Source organism: Phocoena phocoena, chromosome 10, assembly GCF_963924675.1.
Source record: "Phocoena phocoena chromosome 10, mPhoPho1.1, whole genome shotgun sequence".
Taxonomy (NCBI): Eukaryota; Metazoa; Chordata; class Mammalia; order Artiodactyla; family Phocoenidae; genus Phocoena; species Phocoena phocoena.
The window spans coordinates 82,607,410-82,624,727 of record NC_089228.1 but is presented as its reverse complement, the minus strand read 5'-3'; the positions used below and the strand labels follow the sequence as shown (position 1 = coordinate 82,624,727).

Sequence of the window (17,318 nt, the reverse complement as noted above, 5' to 3'; positions counted from 1 at the left end):
CATAGCTTTACTCTAAAAATATTTTTATTAATAGATATTAAATAATGTACAGAAGGAAAAGGAGCTGGTGTTAACGTTCTGTTTGTTCTGTTATGTTCTCTGCTCTTTACCCTAGCTCCTCTCGTGTCTTGCCTACTTTTCTGGGCATTTTCTTAGCATGGGGATCTTCTAGCTCCTTGGCCTTGTAATAGTGGGGAGCCACCTCCAGAAGCCAACTGCTCTCAATCTCCAATACCTGGAAGGGAAGAGAAAAACATCAGCAGGGCTCCCTTCTGTCCAACCTAGTTTCTGATGTGTTTGTGTGATTTAAAAGAAGGTTCTCTTCTTTCCCCTTTGACTGCAGGGCTAGGTGAAATGGTACCTGGCTCTAATACTCTGGATCCCAGGGGCAGACACACGTCTCTATATGCTATTCAAGAGCACAAGTAAGCTAACCCTAAACAAAAGCCTGAACATAAAGACTGAAATACACTCAGGGTGGAGCTCATATCTGCTTTGTTCATCATCACCCCGGCACCTGAAACACTGAGACAATGGGCATTCAAATACTTAGTGAGTGAATAAACAGTTCTCAGATCTTAGTAGATGCTGAGACAGCTGTTAGAAAGGATGCATTCCAACCTTATCCTACCTTAAACCAAGGTGCTTTCCTGTTTCTCTGCCAGTCCCAGCAACTTGAACCTGGGTTTTTAGCTTGCCAGGATACCATCTCCCACACAACCCACCTGCCTGGGCAGGGCAAGGTCCCCTCACCTGTCTCATGAACTCTTTGGTGGTCAAGACAAGTTCGTGGTAGAGCAACCAGCGTGGCTGTTCCTCAAAGAGGGAAGAGTTGGGATGAATGAACACCGTCTGCTGCTGTTTCACCGTGCGGTAGCCGCTGCGAGTCAACCGTGCTGTGTGGTAAAAGTAACCAGCAGTGATGGCCTGTGGAGCAGGTGGGAAAGGAAGTCAGTGGGAAAGGCAGGCGTCCATGGACCCTCAGCACTCACTGCCTTTTTAGTTCAGGTTTTGGGAGAACTAGAAAGGTAAGGGCCTTTCAGTGGTCCGGAAAGAAAGCACAGGGAGAGCACACCTTCCACAGGGGAAGGGGCACGTTCTCAGGCCACTGGCCCCAGAGGAGAAGCTTGCTCCTCGGGAGACACTGCGTGGACAGCAGCAGACTAGAAACGCTGACCTTTCGGACACGGATATAGTCCCCCTGGCAGGAACTGAGACCGACTTCCACGCGTTCCAGGAGCCCCTCCAGCTGTTCCCGCACATCCCGGGCTCGGCGCATCGATCTGAACTGTACAAAGTTCTCATAGCACCACTGGGAAGAGTAACCACTCTCAGCCCACTGTGAAAAGGGTTGAAAAAGAGGGGGGGAAGAGGGGCTGTTAAGTATACAGCGGAACCAGAGTCCCCCACGTCCCCCTCACTCCCACTCACCCAAGCCCAGTGACCTGTGTATAAACGTTCAGCAGAACCAGGTGGTCCCCACCAGGGAGGAAGAAGTTGACACGAGCATTGTCGGCATGGACGACCTTGTCCTTGGGTCGGTAGAAGATGGAGTTGTTGACAGAGAGCATGGCAGCCACTGTCAGGATCTCCTCCGAACAGCTGTACCTGGGGCAGGAAGGGAAAGGCATGGGAGTTCAAAGCGAGACACAGCAACAGGAACAGGCACAGTGAGGAGGAAAGTGATCGCTGTGTGGTGGATGTCCTCACGTGGGGACAGCAAGTTGGGCTAACGGCTACAAATCAGAGAGTAGATTGATTTTGGTGGCAGGGGCAACGGTATGGGGGTGAAGGAGGTGAGGGTCAGGTTACAGATAAAACGGTTAACAGGAGAGAGATCCAGGGAGGCAGGGGCAGGAAGGCACCAGGGCCCTCTGCGGGTTCTGCAGTACGAAGGTGCACACTACAGCAATCCCTTTAAGTTCATGTAATGACATTTAACCTCAACCATAGCAGAGGAAGGGCATTTAAAGGCGGTCCCTCCACAGCTGTTTCTAAATGCTCTAGTCTGAAACCTTAGGAATGAGTAAGTCCCCAAAGCAGCCCTCACTCAGCACTCCTCACGATGGAGAATCTTCCACTTTCATTCATGCCCCCAAATTTTCTACACGCTTGTCAATTTCACGCCTCTGATAATCATAACCGAAGACAGGACAGTGTCTTACTGATCCCTGTGGGCCTCAAGAGGGGCAATAAAACTTATCTAATGACTCGTTATTTGTTAAAGAAGAATGTGGCGGAGAGAAAAAGCAAGATCACAAAGACGGCTCCAGAGACAGAAAGAGGCAGGGCCAGTGTGTGTGCTGGGGGCCCGGCCGAGTCAGGGGCTTACTTCTCAGAGGCCAGGATCATTTTAGACAGCATGGGGTCCACCGGCAGCTCTGCCATCTTTCGACCAGACTAAGGAGAGGAAAGACAGAGTTGAGGCCACTCCTCCCTCAGGTGTCCCTCCAACTCTCGAGGGGTCACCCCAGCCTTCCTCCTGCCCCAGCCTGCCGCCCTCCCACCTCACCGTGGTGAGCTCCCCAAGGTGGTTGAGGGCCCCCAGCGCGTACAGCTGCTCCAAAGCCAGCAGCAGGGTCTCATATGGCGGAGGGTCCAGGAAATCAAAGTGCATTAGGTCGTGGATCCCTGGAGAAAGATGTGAGGGGGTAGAACAGAGTCCCTTCACAAGCACAAGCTAGCCCCACCCCTTCTGTCTCAGGAGGACTGGGGGACCCCAGTCACCTAAACTCTTGAGCAGCAACACGACGTTGCCCAGGCTGGTCCTCTGAATCTCGGGCACTGTGGTTTCTTCCAGCTCGTGCTGATAGGCCCAGGCGGTATACAGGCGGAAGCACTTCCCTGCAGCCACCCGACCCGCCCGACCAGCTCGCTGACTGGCTGAGGCCTGGAAAGAAAGGACAATTTGTGAGGCCCACGGACCATCTGGTGATGGAAAAGAGAAAGGGCAGTATTTCTGCAAGAAATCTGGGAGGGTGTGGACCGCTAATCCCCCTTGCTCTAAGCAGCCTCCACCGCTTCTGAGCTGGCCTGTTCTCCCCCTCGCCCCGTGGAGACCCTGCTCAAGCCCAGGCCAACCTTGCTGCAGGGTGTGACGGTGAGCGATTCCATGCCCGTGCGCGGGTTGTAGCTCTTCTGCTTACAGAACCCCGGGTCCAGCACGTAAATGATGCCCTCGATGGTGAGCGAGGTCTCGGCGATGTTCGTTGCCACAACTACCTGAATGAGAGGATGTGGGATTGCCGGTAAATCCCACCCACCTAGTTACCCAGAGGAAGTAATTCTGGAATACGCGGAGTAGACGAACAGGTGCAAAGGAGCAGGAGCTGAGGAGATTTGTGGCCAAGGTCGGGAGAGGGGGACAGGCCAGTAGAAGAGGGGAGATATGGGGATTAGCAGGGCATAAGGCGGAAAGGACAGGAAAGGAAATGAAGGGGGTTCAGGGGTTTTTTCAGAGGTGGGAGCTGGGGGTGTCAGGTTCCGGCCCCATCTTCCCCACTGTCACTTTTTTTTTTTTTTAATTTGTTTTTTAGTTTTTGTCTGCACCGCACAGCATGTGGGATCTTAGTTCCCCCAATCAGGGATCAAACCCGCGACCCCTGCAGTGGAAGCGTGGAGTCCTAACCACTGGACCTCGAGGGAAGCCCCACTGTCACTTTCATATTCACCTTTACACGTTACTCCCTACGACAGCCCCCTGATTAGTCTCCCTGCTCTACTCCTAGCCCTGGTTACACGGCATCCAGAATGGTCCTTTTAAAATGTGAGCCTGTCACATCACTCCCCGCCATCCATCAGCGGCCTCCCACCCTACCTGAGAATCACATCCAAACCCCTTCAGGCCCTGAGTCCTCCAGGCCCTGGCTACTTTCCTGATCTCACCTCCTAGCACCAGGGCTCCTCGCTCCATCCCTGCCCACTGCTGAGCTCACCTCACGCCCATCCTCACAGCCGCCCCATCCTCACGCCTGCCCTCCTCGTGCGCTATTCCCTCTACTTGGCGTGCTCTTCTCCCAGATGTCAGCCTGGCTCCTTCCCTGGCCTGGGTGAGGCCCCAGCTTCACTCTCACCTTATCAGAGAGGGAGAGGCCTTCCCTACACCCTAAGGAAAATCCCTTCCTGCCATTCCTCTCCTGACACCCCGGGGTCAGCCTCTGTATTCCCGTGCCGCACTGTGCCTCTTCAGAGCATTTGCCACGAATCGATATCAGGCGTTCATGTGCTCACTGTCTCCTAACTTACATTAGACTAAACTCCAGGAGGCTAGCGACTTGTGTTGTTCATTGCTGTATCCTCATCCCCTAGAACAGTACCTGGAACGCGGGAGGAACTCTTTAAATATTTGTTGAATGAAAAGTTACATCTTTGCTCAAAATCCTTTGATGGCCACTAACTGGTCTAAAGTCCACACTCTTCCTCCTGCCATCAAAGGCCCTCTCTAATCACCATTCAAAGTTGTTTTTAGCCTGTCTCCCACTACTTCACCATGTGAGCCTTCCCCTAAGCCTGCTGGAGTACTCTGACTTCAGACACCCCTTAAGCCTTCCTCTGATATTCCCCCATCATCTTCCCTAAAGATCCTCCAGACCAAATCCCACCTCCTGGCACACCAAGGGCCTCCCTTCTCCTCTGTACCTCTACCACGCTCACTTTCTGGATCACACATTTGGCTATCTCGCCATTCCCGCTGTCATCACCCTCTCTCTCCAGCTCCAGAGGCAAGGAACTGCCACCCCGCCTCGCAGCTGCACCAGTGCCCATGACACACCTTGCACAGGGCAGGCACACACTTTCCTTTTCACTACTAGTTGCGTGAACCACAGGGGTGAAGAATGTGGGTTTCTCCAACTGACCTTCCGTGCCCCAGGGGGCGTGGGCTGGAAGATCCGCGCCTGCATATCGGAAGGCAGGTTGGCGTAAATGGGCAGCACCAGGAGCTCCCGGATTTTGGAGCCCAGGCGGCGGCAGCGATCCTGGAGCATCTCACAGGCAGCCTCAATCTCCTCCTGGATTTGGGTGGGGAGAGCTGTGTGGGACCCAGAGTCACGAGAGGCTGACCTGCCAGCCCTGTCTTCCCCTGGGGTTCACACATCACACACCCGCCCCACATCACGCACCTGTCCCGTCAGGAACACCAGGATGTCGCCCGGGGGCTGGGTCACGTGAATCTGTAGCACAGACACCACGCAGGCCTCCAGGTAGTCTGCCTCCGGGGCCTGTGGGGGAGGAGGCAGGGCCGCAGGAAGGCCACCTGCTCAGGCAAATCCCTTCCTCTCCTCCCAGCTCGACATACACTTTACCCCAGTTTCCCTTTGGACTCTCCATCCCGTCCTCCCCTCCTTGGGACAATCTCCTTCAAAGGCTCCACTGCCTTCACTCTTAAGCCCAACCTCCCTGAGGGGGCACCTTGGTATAGAAGATGTCAACTGGAAACCTGCGTCCAGGGATCCGGAAGACGGGGGCATCATCAAAGAAGGTGGAAAAGCGGGCAGTGTCCAGTGTGGCTGAAGCCACCAGGACTTTGAGCTCAGGTCGGAATCGAGCAACATCCTTGATCAACCCAAAGAGAATGTCTGTGTGCAGGGTCCGTTCGTGGGCCTCATCCACCATCACCACGCTGAGGAAGGAACGGGGTCACCAGTGAGCAAGGGGAGGTGGGTAATGCAGGAGGGGACGCTGGGGTCACCGGATGAGAGGACAGGCCCCCAGCCTGGCCAGGAAGGAACAGACAGACCTGAAGCACCATGATGTGAACAGCCCCGAAGCTCCCGGGGTCCTCTGGGGCACCTGCCGTGCATCCCTGATTGACCCTGATGCCTCTTTCTGGAGAGAGGGGCCGGATGAGCCCTCCCACCCCAACCTGAGAGGACTCTGCAGGCTTCTTGGTCTCCTCGTAACTTAGCTATATGTGTGTCACCTTCTTTCTCCTTGCTCTAGTCTTTGGATTTCCTGCCAAGCCCGCAGGAGCTCATCCCCCACTTCAACCCTTTGTGCCTAACTGTGACCATGATGGTGAAGTCCTCAGCCATTTCACAAAGCAGGCTGGCGTGATGGGAAAACCCCACAGCCTGAACACTCTCGCATTAGGTGGCCTCCATGGGTTCTCAGAGGTTTTTCCTCTGAGAAAAGGACCAAATCATATCTGTCCCATTGCTCCAGTGTAACCTTCTAGGACCAGAAATCCAGTCTCCTAAGAGCTGAAAAGGCAAGTACTGCTCAGCTGGCCTGGCTCCACCCTCATCCCATCCATGAATCACTTCTCCCCCACAAGACATGCTCATCCAACCCCTGCTTGGCCAATGCCGGCACTGAGAACTCATTATTCACAGATCAAGCCACTCCAAGATGTGGGCCAGAGGCTTAAGAGTCAGGGCGCAAGCACTCTGACAGCCCCCGCCATCTCTGCCACACTATGGCTTGTCGGTATTGATCTGAAATCCGCCTCCCTGTAACCTCCCCCATGGCTCCTAGCTGTGCTCTCTGGGGTCAAATAAAACAAGTCTGGTCCCTTTCTCATGTAATAATAGCCCTTCACATATTTAGAGGGAACCAGGATGTCTGAGTTTTCCCCGCCAAGCTGAACATTCTAAGTTTTTGCAAGTGGTCTTCACGTGGCTTCTCAAGTAGCCACAGCACCATTCTACCATCCTGGTTGTTTTCTGAACTCTGGGAACAACTGGGGAGACACAGAAAGGCTTTCTCTGTAGCCTCTTCTACCCTCCGGGCCCATCTCAGTTATAAGACTGTTCGAACCATAAAGATTCAAAAACTGGTGGACAGGACTTCCCAGGTAGCGCAGTGGTTAAGAATCCGCCTGCCAAGGCAGGGGACACAGGTTCAGACCCTGGTCCAGGGAGATCCCACATGCCGTGGAGCAACTAAGCCCATGCGCCACAACTACTGAGCCTGCGCTCTATAGAGTGCAGGAGCCACAACTACTAAGCCCACGTGCTACAACTACTGAAGCCCATGCACCTAGAGCCCGTGCTCCACAACAAGAGAAGCCACCGCAATGAGAAGCCCGCGCACCACAACGAAGAGTAGCCCCTGCTCGCCACAGCTAGAGAAAGCCCGTGCGCAGCAATGAAGACCCAACACAGCCAAAAATAGATAAATAAATAATTTAAGAAAAAAGAACTGGTGGATAAATCAGAAGAGAAGACAATGGCCAAAATGGCCAGGTGGGAAGATAGGAGGGAAAAGCCAAAGATTAAAGGAGATAAAGGAGGGTACTGAAGAACAGGAGGGCAGCAGACCGGAGGGAGGTGAAGGCGGGCAGCACCCCCTCTCGTGGGAGCTGGGGGGTCCGTGCATACCTGTAACTCGCAAGGTCAGGCTCAGAGAGGAACTCCCGGAGAAGCATCCCATCCGTCATGTAGCGCAGGACAGTTCGCTCTGATGTGCAGTCCTCAAAGCGGATGCTGTAGCCGACCTGTCATGTGGGCCATTAGTGATCGACAGTTGGGCTGTTGCCCCCAGAAGGGAGGGCAAAGGGACAAGGGTGAGCACCTGGACCGGTGGAGGTTGAGGGGACCTGCAGGCAGCGGGGGCTGAGTCCCAGACCCTAGGGGCTCCCCTCGTCCCTCGGTCCCCACAGATCTCACCTCATTCCCAAGCTTCACACCCATCTCCCGGGCCACTCGGGCAGCCACACTCATGGCTGCCACTCTCCGGGGCTGGGTGCAGGCAATCTTCACACCTTTCTTTGTGTAACCCTGCATGACAAGAAGAAAGAGGAGGCTTTCCTTTTGACAAATATGCAGCTGGGGCCCAGCAATTCAGAGAAGTTGGAAATGCAGGGCAGGGGGAACAGAGAAACAGACAGAGCAGAAAACCAGACAAGAAGGGCAAACAGGTAGGATGGCAGACCCAGGGCCCACAAAGGGTCCTCACCCAGCCCTAGGCAGTCCCAGCCCTTTGGGTCATCAAGTTCGGGGCTATGCGAGATTCAAGCTGGAAAAGGACTGACCGGCTGGGCAGACCCAAAAGCAAGGGGATCAAGGGAAGGTAAAAAAGCAGGAAAAGTCTTTTCACTCCTCATTCCTTGGCCCTGAGGAGGAGCAGAGGCCGGGCTGGTGGAGCGGGGTCCATGTTCACACCCACACGCCACCATCTAACCGTCTATACCTCCTTCCAACACTAACCTACAGAACACCTATCAGGCATGGACACCGTGGCAGGAAGTGAGAACAGAAGCATGAAAAGGGTGTGGTCCTTATTCTCGAGAACCTCACCACTTAGCAGAAAAGACTAAAGGACTGAAATACAGAAGGAAAGTGACTACTCAAAATCCCACGTAAAGGACCTGACAGGACTGTGTTGGTCAGTGCCAGCGGAGGCTGAGGCTGCCATACCTCCTCAAAGAGGTACTGTGGGATTTGGGTGGTCTTGCCCGAGCCTGTCTCGCCTTCGATGATGAGGACCTGATGACTAGCAATGGCGGCCAGCAGCTCCTCGCGGAACGGGAACACCGGGAGGCTGCGGCGGACGACCTGGATGGACTCCTTCTGCTGGGCCTGGGTTGGAACGGGTGGGGCTGACGGCTCCTGAGAAGGAGGAGAAGGGCTATGAGTTTCAGGGCTGGCTCCCACACTCCTCGGGACATCCCAGCGCCCACCCCCTCACCTCATCACCCTGGAGCTGAGTGGCCCGGACGAACTCGATGGTCTCCTCTTCCTCCAGCACCAGCTGATACTTGGGCTCCTGGGAGGCAGCATCTCGGGCCCCAAACTTCAGGGACGCTGCCCCAAGCCGGGCCTCCTCCCAGCGCCGCTGCTCCTCCCCAGGGGCACCGGACTCCTCCTCCACTAGATCCACCGCTCGTGCTGGCTAAAGAGAGGGGCACGTGGAGACAGAGCTGCCCTCTCTGCCCAGCACTCCCTCCCCAGCCGCTACCCCCGCCCCCAGAGAAAGGCAAGACAAGGAAGGGGCCAGCCAAGCCACCGCCTAAGCCCCGGAAGCCTTCCCTCCCATCTGCTCGGGCACCGGGGCTGAAGCGGTAACCCCCTCGCCTCACCTGTCCTCGCGTCTCCTCGGGCATGTGGTAGCGATTGGTGGCCTCCAGCTTCTCCTGCTCCCCAGCCGCCCGGTACTCCCGGGCCAGATCCCGCACTCGCCGCTTGTATCTGAGCTCGCGCCGCTCATGTTGGCTCAGCTCCACATCCCCAAAGAGGAACTCCTCGTCCACCAGCTCGGCCTCCAGGTCCTCAAGCTTCTCGCGCTCCCGCTTGGCCAGGTATTCTCGGCGGGATTTCTTCCGCAGCTCAGGGACCTGGGTCAGCCCAGGGCAGTCAGAGCCTCTTCTCGCTGGAAGAGTGACCCTTTTCCTCACATACCCCTAAGAGTGACAACCTCCGACAGGCCGGCAAGAGAACCTAAAGATGTGTCCTCTACCTTCCTTCCCTCTGCACTGGACAACGCGACTGACAACATGCCCAACGCTGGGCCCACACGCTGCCTTCCAGCAGGAGGACCCAGCTGGACGTCCTTCCAGGCAGCCTGACCATCTGTGCCAATATAAATTCACTAGAGCTAAGGTGATTATGTGCATATTTTATATTGTACTCTTGCTGTTTTATTCGACTTAGTGGAAAGGGGAAAAACATAACAGCTGATACCAGCATTTGGAAGCACAGGTCTCAAACTGAAAACAACTGAGACAGTTGGAAACCCTGCGTGAGCCAAAAATAGGTATTCTTCCTCCCCAGTGATATGCTCCCCAGTCTTGAACCAAATGACTGCAGTTTGAGGAAAAGGGAAAAATAAATTACACACAAAAAGGTTGGAAGCATCAGAGAGTGGTTCTGTGAGGCAAAATGTAATGAGGGATGTTTAGCTCAGGGACTAACTTCTCCCCCTCAGACAATGGGTCATTTGGCTTCTACGTGTTTCCTTTCAATACAGGCTTTTCAGGGCACACTGTGGATGACAGAAGACTGGCCACATGCTGAAGGCCTTTCTGGACCCTAACCCTAAGCCCTCCCACTGTGGCAACACAATCTTCCCTGTGTTCACAACAAGCTCCTCTACTGCAGTGACAAAACCCCACTGCTGCCCTCCCCTTGGGGGCCCTGATTTGATTTAATTGCTTGGTTTTTCTTGTTTGTTCTATCACGTCTTAAAATGGAGTTTATGCTCATGACCTGATCTGAGTACCACAATCAAATAAATACTCCTTCGGCCTGGCCTGATGGGTGAGGCAGATGGATGTCTTTTTAAAATATGGGCAAGAAATCAGGACAATTTGAGCATCAAAAAGAATAATGATATGCAATTATAAAATACTGAGAAATAAAAATTCATGAGTCCAACATGACATGCGTACAAACAACAGGAAAAAAACTTCTGTCACCGGTGAGGTGAATATTACAGCAGACTCTTTACTCTGAAAATTAGTAATTAAAAGGAAACAATTAAGCATTTGCCCTCACTTTGAGGAAGGCACTGTAGCCCATTCCTTGTTGTTGAGGAAAAGTTCTTCTTTATATAAAAAGGCTAGCCGATAAATGTAGAAGGAATGTCAGGATCCACAAATCACCACTTTGCAATCCCCCATGACATAAGCGATTCAGGAAAGGATTAGCAGTGGTTGCTAAACCATCAGCTGAGAGGCTGTTGGCAGGAAGGATACCAGCACTAATGCGCACACAGCTGGACAGTGTGTCCCCCTGATATGACGTGCACATCACCACCCAAGAGGTGTTGCTGCCACAGCTGTTTAATCTGAGTCAAGCAAGCTGTGGACCCAATTTCCACTTTAAAGAAAGCACTGGGACAGAACTTAATACCACAAGATAAGGATCAGATAAATCCAGAATGTAGGACACGGTACAAGATGAGACAGAAAGAAAGAGAGAGAAGGGGGAAATGAAACAAACTGAAGAAACCTAACAACCAAATGCAATGCGTGAACCCTGACTGGATTCCAGTTTGCAAAAAGCAGTTATTAAAGACATTTTGGGGTAACTGGAGAAATCTTACTGTAGGCAGGTTCTTGGTTGATATATGAGAAACATCTGCCCGGGTGTGACAAAGGCACTGTGGTTTTAGAGAAATATCTTACCAGGTACATGCTGATGGGACAAAATGCCATGATGTCTAAAACTTTTAAATGGTTCAAAAAGAGAGGAAAAGAAAAAAGCCACCATTTACATAGGCATTGCAGGGACTTCTCTGGTGGCGCAAGGGTAAGAATCCGCCTGCCAATGCAGGGAACACAGGTTCGAGCCCTGGTCTGGGAAGATCCCACATACCACAGAGCAACTAAGCCCGTGCGCCACAACTACTGAGCCTGCACTCTAGAGCCCACACGCCACAACTACTGAAGCCTGTATGCCTACAGCCCATGATCCGCAACAAGAGAAGCCACCGCAATGAGAAGGCCGCACACCATAATGAAGAATAGCCCCCCATCGCTGCAACTAGAGAAAGCCCACGCGCAGCAACAAAGACCCAACTCAGCCAAAATATAAATAAATAAATAAATAAAAATTTTTTAAAATTGCCTTATACTATTCTTTCAACTTTCCTATTTGTCTGAAAATTTTCATAATTGAAAAAGAAAAGAAAAATTCAGGAAAGTAAAAACACTACACCAGCAACGAGAGATGTCTCAGAAGTCTGGCCACAGTCACTTTGTGGGGTGTGAGCTGAGATGGATATGTCAGGAGAGAGCTGATGGCCACTAGGCCATTTTCAGGACACCAAGAGCCTCAAAATTCTTTGGGGAAATCTAAGTGTGACTTAATGGGAAGACCAGACCTTTGGAAAACTGCAACCCTACCTAGGCTAACCCCGTAACAAGTCCAGTTTATGAATTACAAGGGCTCTGTCCCCGTGCAGTGAGAAGACCAAATCAGGAAACCAGTGGGAGATCACAAGGCCCCGTGGGGCACGGAGGGATCAGGTGGTAAGAAGGTATGTGGAGATGCTGTACCCAAGCTCAGGGGTCAGCATGCCCGTGGGCAGCAGGACTCTGCTCTGCCCCTGTCCTGCAGCCGCCCCTTGAACACCCAGCTGCCTTTGGAGTACGTCTCTTTAAGTCTCAGGAACAGGGAAAGCTCACACTCCCCTCACTAACACACAGTGTGATCTGATCCTAGGAGTCAAAGAGGGTTTCTGGGCCGTTTTCTTCCCTCTACAACTTAATCCACCCTCAGCAGGCTCCTGTCGACCGAGCCCCCTCCTCCAGAGACCCAACACCCCACCAGCAGCCCCACTGCACTTCCTGTGCACACTTTCTCCCTATCCTTAACCACACTCCTTCAGTAAGTCTTTCCTTTTGTCTTCCTGGGCACTGGGACTCACCATGGCTTTCCGGTCTTCCTCAGCCATCTTGAGGCGCTTCTGAGCCTCTTCATAAGCCTAGGAGAAGAAGGCAAGAGTGGCCAAGAGTCCCCACACCCACAGCCACTGCCCTTCTAGAATCACAGGTATCATCCTGATGTTCCCTAGCCAAAAAAATGTTCCCCCTTCACTGAGGAATCTCTGGGGCTGCAGGTTCAGCAGAGAGCCACCTTAGCCCAAAGACCCAAAGACATTACCAGATCACTGGAGGCAGCCCCTTGTCTTCCCAGAGATCACTTTCTGCAATCACACCCAACCTCACACTGGACCCAGGGATCTTCTGGGCACTGACGGGACGTGCTGCTTCTACACACCTTCTTGTCTGACCGCTCCAGGACGTTGCGAGTCCGGTCCTTGTCCCGCTGCCGAACCCGCTCGGCGAACGCATCGCGCTCCTCCAGGTCCTGAAGGCGCTCTCGCTCTGTCCGCTCCCACTCATCCTCTGACTCTGGCTTCTCCGTCTGCTGTTTACTCCCCCTGCAGCCCAGCCCGGAGCATTAACTAAGGGCATCCAGAGGCTTACTGTCCCATCATCCACCTGCCCCATCCTCTCTCACCCTACTTCTGACTTACTGTGTCTTCCTCTTTCCTTTCTCAGAAAAGTCTTCCTCCTCTTCTTCTTCCTCTTCCTCCTGACGTTTCTTCCTGAGGTGTTTCCGTTTTTTCAGCTTCTTCCGGAGACTGCTCCCGGCCCTGCCTACAGTCTCCTCGCTGCTCTCCTCACTGTCCTCCAGCAACCTGTAGGATTGGTTCTTTTCCAGCAGGGCTCTGGCCTCTCGCTCTGCTGCCCGAGCTGGCTTTTCCACCACAGCCTTCCTTGGGACCTGTCAGAAGAGGAGAGGATAAGGGGGTGTGACCAACTCCTGATCCCTGCCCACCTACTCTGCGCTGTTCCTAATTTAAGGAGTAACTTGACCTTAAACCGGCCTTCATCCTCTCTCTTCCCCAAGGCTTCACACCATGTCCATCAGCCTGAATAGGACCTCTCAGCTTCCAAACTTCTTTTCAGTGGTTCATTTAACAAACACTTATCGAAGCCTGTCCCGTGCACCCACTGCTAGGTACTAGGGATACAGGGATAAATAAAGAGACAAAAACTCCTGCCCTCACGGAGTTTACATTCTCATATCCAATTCTCAACTGCTCAGCCTCTGTTCTTCCCAATGACTAAGTCATTCCTACCCAAGGACTGGCCAGGATTGTTGTGCAGAGGCCTGGCACTGTACCAGACTCCAGGGATACACTGGTAAACAGATTAACATAAAGTTCCTACCCTCCCATCCCTTACATTCTAACCTCACTTCTCACCAAGCACCTTATGGGATATCCACACCAGGTTATCCACCATTCTCTGAACAAGCTCAACACTTTTAGTATTACTGGATACTTTCTAAGCTCTAATTCTGCAAGGTGCAGTTAGGTGGTAGGAATACAAAGACAAGAAATACAGTCTTGTCGGGCTTCCCTGGTGGCGCAGTGGTTAAGAATCCGCCTGCCAATGTAGGGGACATGGGTTTGAGCCCTGGTCTGGGAAGATCCCACATGCCGCGGAGCAACTAAGCCCCTGCACCAAAACTACTGAGTGGACGCTCTAGAGCCCACAAGCCACAACTACTGAGCCCACGTGCCACAACTATTGAAGCCTGCGAGCCTAGAGCTCATGCTCTGTAACGAGAAGCCACTGCAATGAGAATCCCACACACCGCAACGCAGAGTAGCCCCTGCTTTCCGCAACTAGAGAAGGCCCACGTGCAGCAACAAAGACCCAACGCAGCCAAAAATAAATAAATAAATTTATTTTAAAAATATTTCATTAAAAAAAGAAATACAGTCTTGTCTTCCAGGAGCTAACCTTTACACCTGTACTGTTCTCCCTTCTCTACCTGACAAATTCCAGGGGATCTTTGGGTCTGCTTTTCCCGATCCCAACTCCCACCCCTTCTGCCCTTCCACAGCACGGGCCTACACATCTATTCTATAGCCTCGCTATTCAAAGGATGGTCTATGGATCACCAGCCATCACCTGTAAACTTGTTAGATTTGTTAGAAATGAAGAAACGAAGAATCCATCCCAGACCTACCGAATCGGAACCCGCATTTTAACAAAAGCCCTGGATGAATCCTGTACCTGTTAAAGTTTGAGAAACACTGCTCTATAGCGCTTAATCCAACACACTTAAACCATCCTCAATCTTCTCCACGGAAGTAGACGTCCAGCCCGTAGGCGATAACGGACAAAGAAGAAATGCTGGTGAACTGAGCTTACTTAATTCTCGGTTGGACAGTTAGCCCGACCTCACCAGGACAAATAACCTGGGGGCGCCGCCCCCGCTCCACCCCCTCTCCTGCCGCTCCCATGCCCGCCCCCCACCCCCACCCCGCACCTTGGTCCAGAGCCTCAAGGCGAAGTCCCGGGCCGGCCCACTGACGTCCAGGGTATCGGTGTCTCTCAAGCGCTGCACGAACTCCTCTGCCGAGGCGCAGCGCTGCGCGGTACCGATGAGGAACTGGGCCACATGCCGCTCGCTCAGTCCCAGCACCGAGTGCAGCTCGTCTTGCACCCAGCGCTCCAGCCCCGCCGGCGTCGCCATGGCGACTCACGCTACCTATTCCCGGCCCTGAAAGTGTCTCGAGCAGCCTTGCTGGCGGCCGGGCGGGTCACCCGGAGGCCTTAAGCCCCGGGCCGGAGCCTCTGTTCCACAAAGAAGCTGCCTTAGGACCTGGGGGTTCGGTTTACGACAGCCCAAAGCAATCTTCCCGGACCTCGGAAGCCGGAAGTAGCTGCACTTTTTCCGGCCTAAGCACTACGGTGGCCGAGCGAAGTCAAATCTTGCGGAATTGTACTCGAAGCTTAGGATAAAACATTTTCATTTCCTCCCCCACTGAATCTCTCTTTCGCCCTCTGTTGGTCACTCCTGGGTGTTACACTCACTCATTTCATTCCACAAATGCTGAGAGCCTAATGTGTGCTAGGCAGTTTTAGTTCCGGGGATATACCAAAGAACAAATCAGAAACAAGTCCCTCACAGAATTTACAGTGGCTTGAGGGGGGCGGAGACAAGATACATAAAAAATAGAACATGTGGGCTTCTCTGGTGGCGCAGTGGTTGAGAGTCCGCCTGCCGATGCAGGGGATGCGGGTTCGTGCCCCGATCCGGGAAGATCCCACATGCCGCGTGAGCGGCTGGGCCCGTGAGCCATGGCCGCTGAGCCTGCGCGTCCGGAGCCTGTGCTCCGCAACGGGAGAGGCCACAACAGTGAGAGGGCTGAGTACCGCAAAAATAAATAAATAAATAGACATGTAAGTTCCATGGAGCCAAAAATAATGCAAGGTGTATGTGTGTGTGTGCGCACGCGCGCGCGGCTGGTTGGACAGTCTTTCAAATTAGAGGATCAGGTCCATGCTTATTACAGATTAGGCCGTGCTGATTAGAAGTGATCTTTGCTAGGACTGGTACTTTCCGCAGAAGTGAATACAGGTTAGGCTTAAAAGAGGACTCCAGGCAGGAGAAGACTTGGGATGTGGAGAAAAAATAAAGGTGCCCTCTTTTCTTGGCGCTGTCTCTGGAAGTTATTTTAAAAGATCTGCACACTAAGGAATGTGCAAACTGTATTCAGCATTTTTTTTTTTTTTTTTGGCTAACTGCTTGAGAAACTCACTGGTGACTGCTTAATTTTAAATAAGCAGAGTTTGCTGCTTGACTCTGCCGTCCTCTGTTTGATCCTGCTTCATACTTTTACAATTAATTGTATTTATCGACACTACGCTGGGAAAAGAAACATTTATTATTCCAATTAACAGCCACAGGTAGCTCCACATCATTGGCTTCTTTCTTTTTTCAAAATTTGTTTATTTTTATTTTTGGCTGCGTTGGGTCTTCGTTGCTGCACGCAGGCTTACTGTGGTTGCGGCGAGCGGCGGCGCCGGCTTGTCATTGCAGTGGCTTCTCTTATTGCGGAGCACCGGCTCTAGGCGCACGGGCTCAGTAGTTGTGGCACATGGGCTCTAGACCGCAGGCTCAGTAGTGTGGTGCATGCCCTTACTCGTTCGACAGCATGTGGGATCTTCCTGGGCTAGGCCTCGAACCCGTGTCCCGTGCATTGGCAGGTGAATTCTTAACCACTGCACCACCAGGGAAGCCTTCATTAACTTATTGAATGCACTGCTTTCTATTTCTGAAATGGACTGTGGACACCCCTGGCACCTCAGAGCCTCTTGCTTCTGCTTTCCTGGGCCACAACTGATTAGGATCTTTACCTAATTAGCTACTAAGGTAAGTATCCTGTTTCCCTCCTACCCCCATCCTCTCTGAAGTGGCTCATTCTATTGACACCTTGCTTGTTCCCTTGCTGGTAAATTAAAGACCTTTGGCATATGTTTAAGATCAATTTGTCTAATACACTTTGTTTTTAATAAAGAAGGAATCTCCTCTGACTAGTCTGAGAGGAGCATCCTCTAGTGATAGAAGGACTACAACTACTTAACCATGTCTTTATTAGCCTGGAGAACTTAAAAAAAAAAAAAAAAAGACTGATAAGTAAGATACAGATATTCTACATTTGTAGAAAATAAAAATTCATTGAAATGGGGAAACCTCCCAGTACCAACTACACTTGGGCCACAAAGCCATGAATTATCCCATTGTCTATCAGAGGAGACCCTTTTGAGGAATCTGCACTTCTGTACATACACTATACTTGCAGCAATTTCAGGAGACTTATTTATGGTCCTGAGTCTTGGAGTAAAATCCTCTGGATTAGCCACTACTAATCACATACTATCTGGCTGCTTGCATTGCACTAGGCTTCTGAATACCAGAATCCTTCAATTCAGAGTGTCCTTTGCTTCCAAGTTTTTGGCTCTTTTCATCTTTTCATTCATTTGCTCAGTCATTCATTTTAAAAATAAATTTTTGTGTCTACGAGGTGCCAGGCATGGGGATGCTGCAGTAAACCCAACCAATACAGTT

The 17,318-nt window shown here is 52.2% G+C and overlaps 1 protein-coding gene across 1 annotated transcript; it reads right to left on the bottom strand.

The window, feature by feature from the left end:
• Positions 1-6: 6 nt before the first annotated feature.
• Positions 7-15,098, bottom strand: DHX16 (DEAH-box helicase 16). Its single transcript, XM_065886158.1, has 20 exons — positions 14,733-15,098; positions 12,922-13,172; positions 12,663-12,825; positions 12,310-12,366; positions 9,020-9,274; positions 8,629-8,832; positions 8,358-8,549; positions 7,608-7,718; positions 7,320-7,435; positions 5,410-5,620; positions 5,121-5,219; positions 4,857-5,009; positions 3,082-3,222; positions 2,728-2,890; positions 2,513-2,631; positions 2,333-2,400; positions 1,446-1,608; positions 1,178-1,339; positions 754-927; positions 7-235 (listed from the first exon to the last, which is right to left on the bottom strand). The coding sequence occupies exons 1-20, from the start codon at positions 14,937-14,939 to the stop codon at positions 107-109; spliced, it is 3,138 nt and encodes a 1,045-aa protein (XP_065742230.1). The 5' UTR covers positions 14,940-15,098; the 3' UTR covers positions 7-106.
• Positions 15,099-17,318: the final 2,220 nt, after the last annotated feature.

Coding starts and splice junctions, on each gene's coding strand:
- DHX16 (XM_065886158.1), bottom strand. CDS start 14,939: ATGGCGACGCCGGCGGGGCTGGAGCGCTGGGTGCAAGACGAGCTGCAC. Junction 2,891..3,081: donor CCGTCACACCCTGCAGCAAG/GTTGGCCTGGGC, acceptor CTTTCTTTCCAG/GCCTCAGCCAGTCAGCGAGC. Junction 2,401..2,512: donor ACCTTGGGGAGCTCACCACG/GTGAGGTGGGAG, acceptor TCCTCTCCTTAG/TCTGGTCGAAAGATGGCAGA.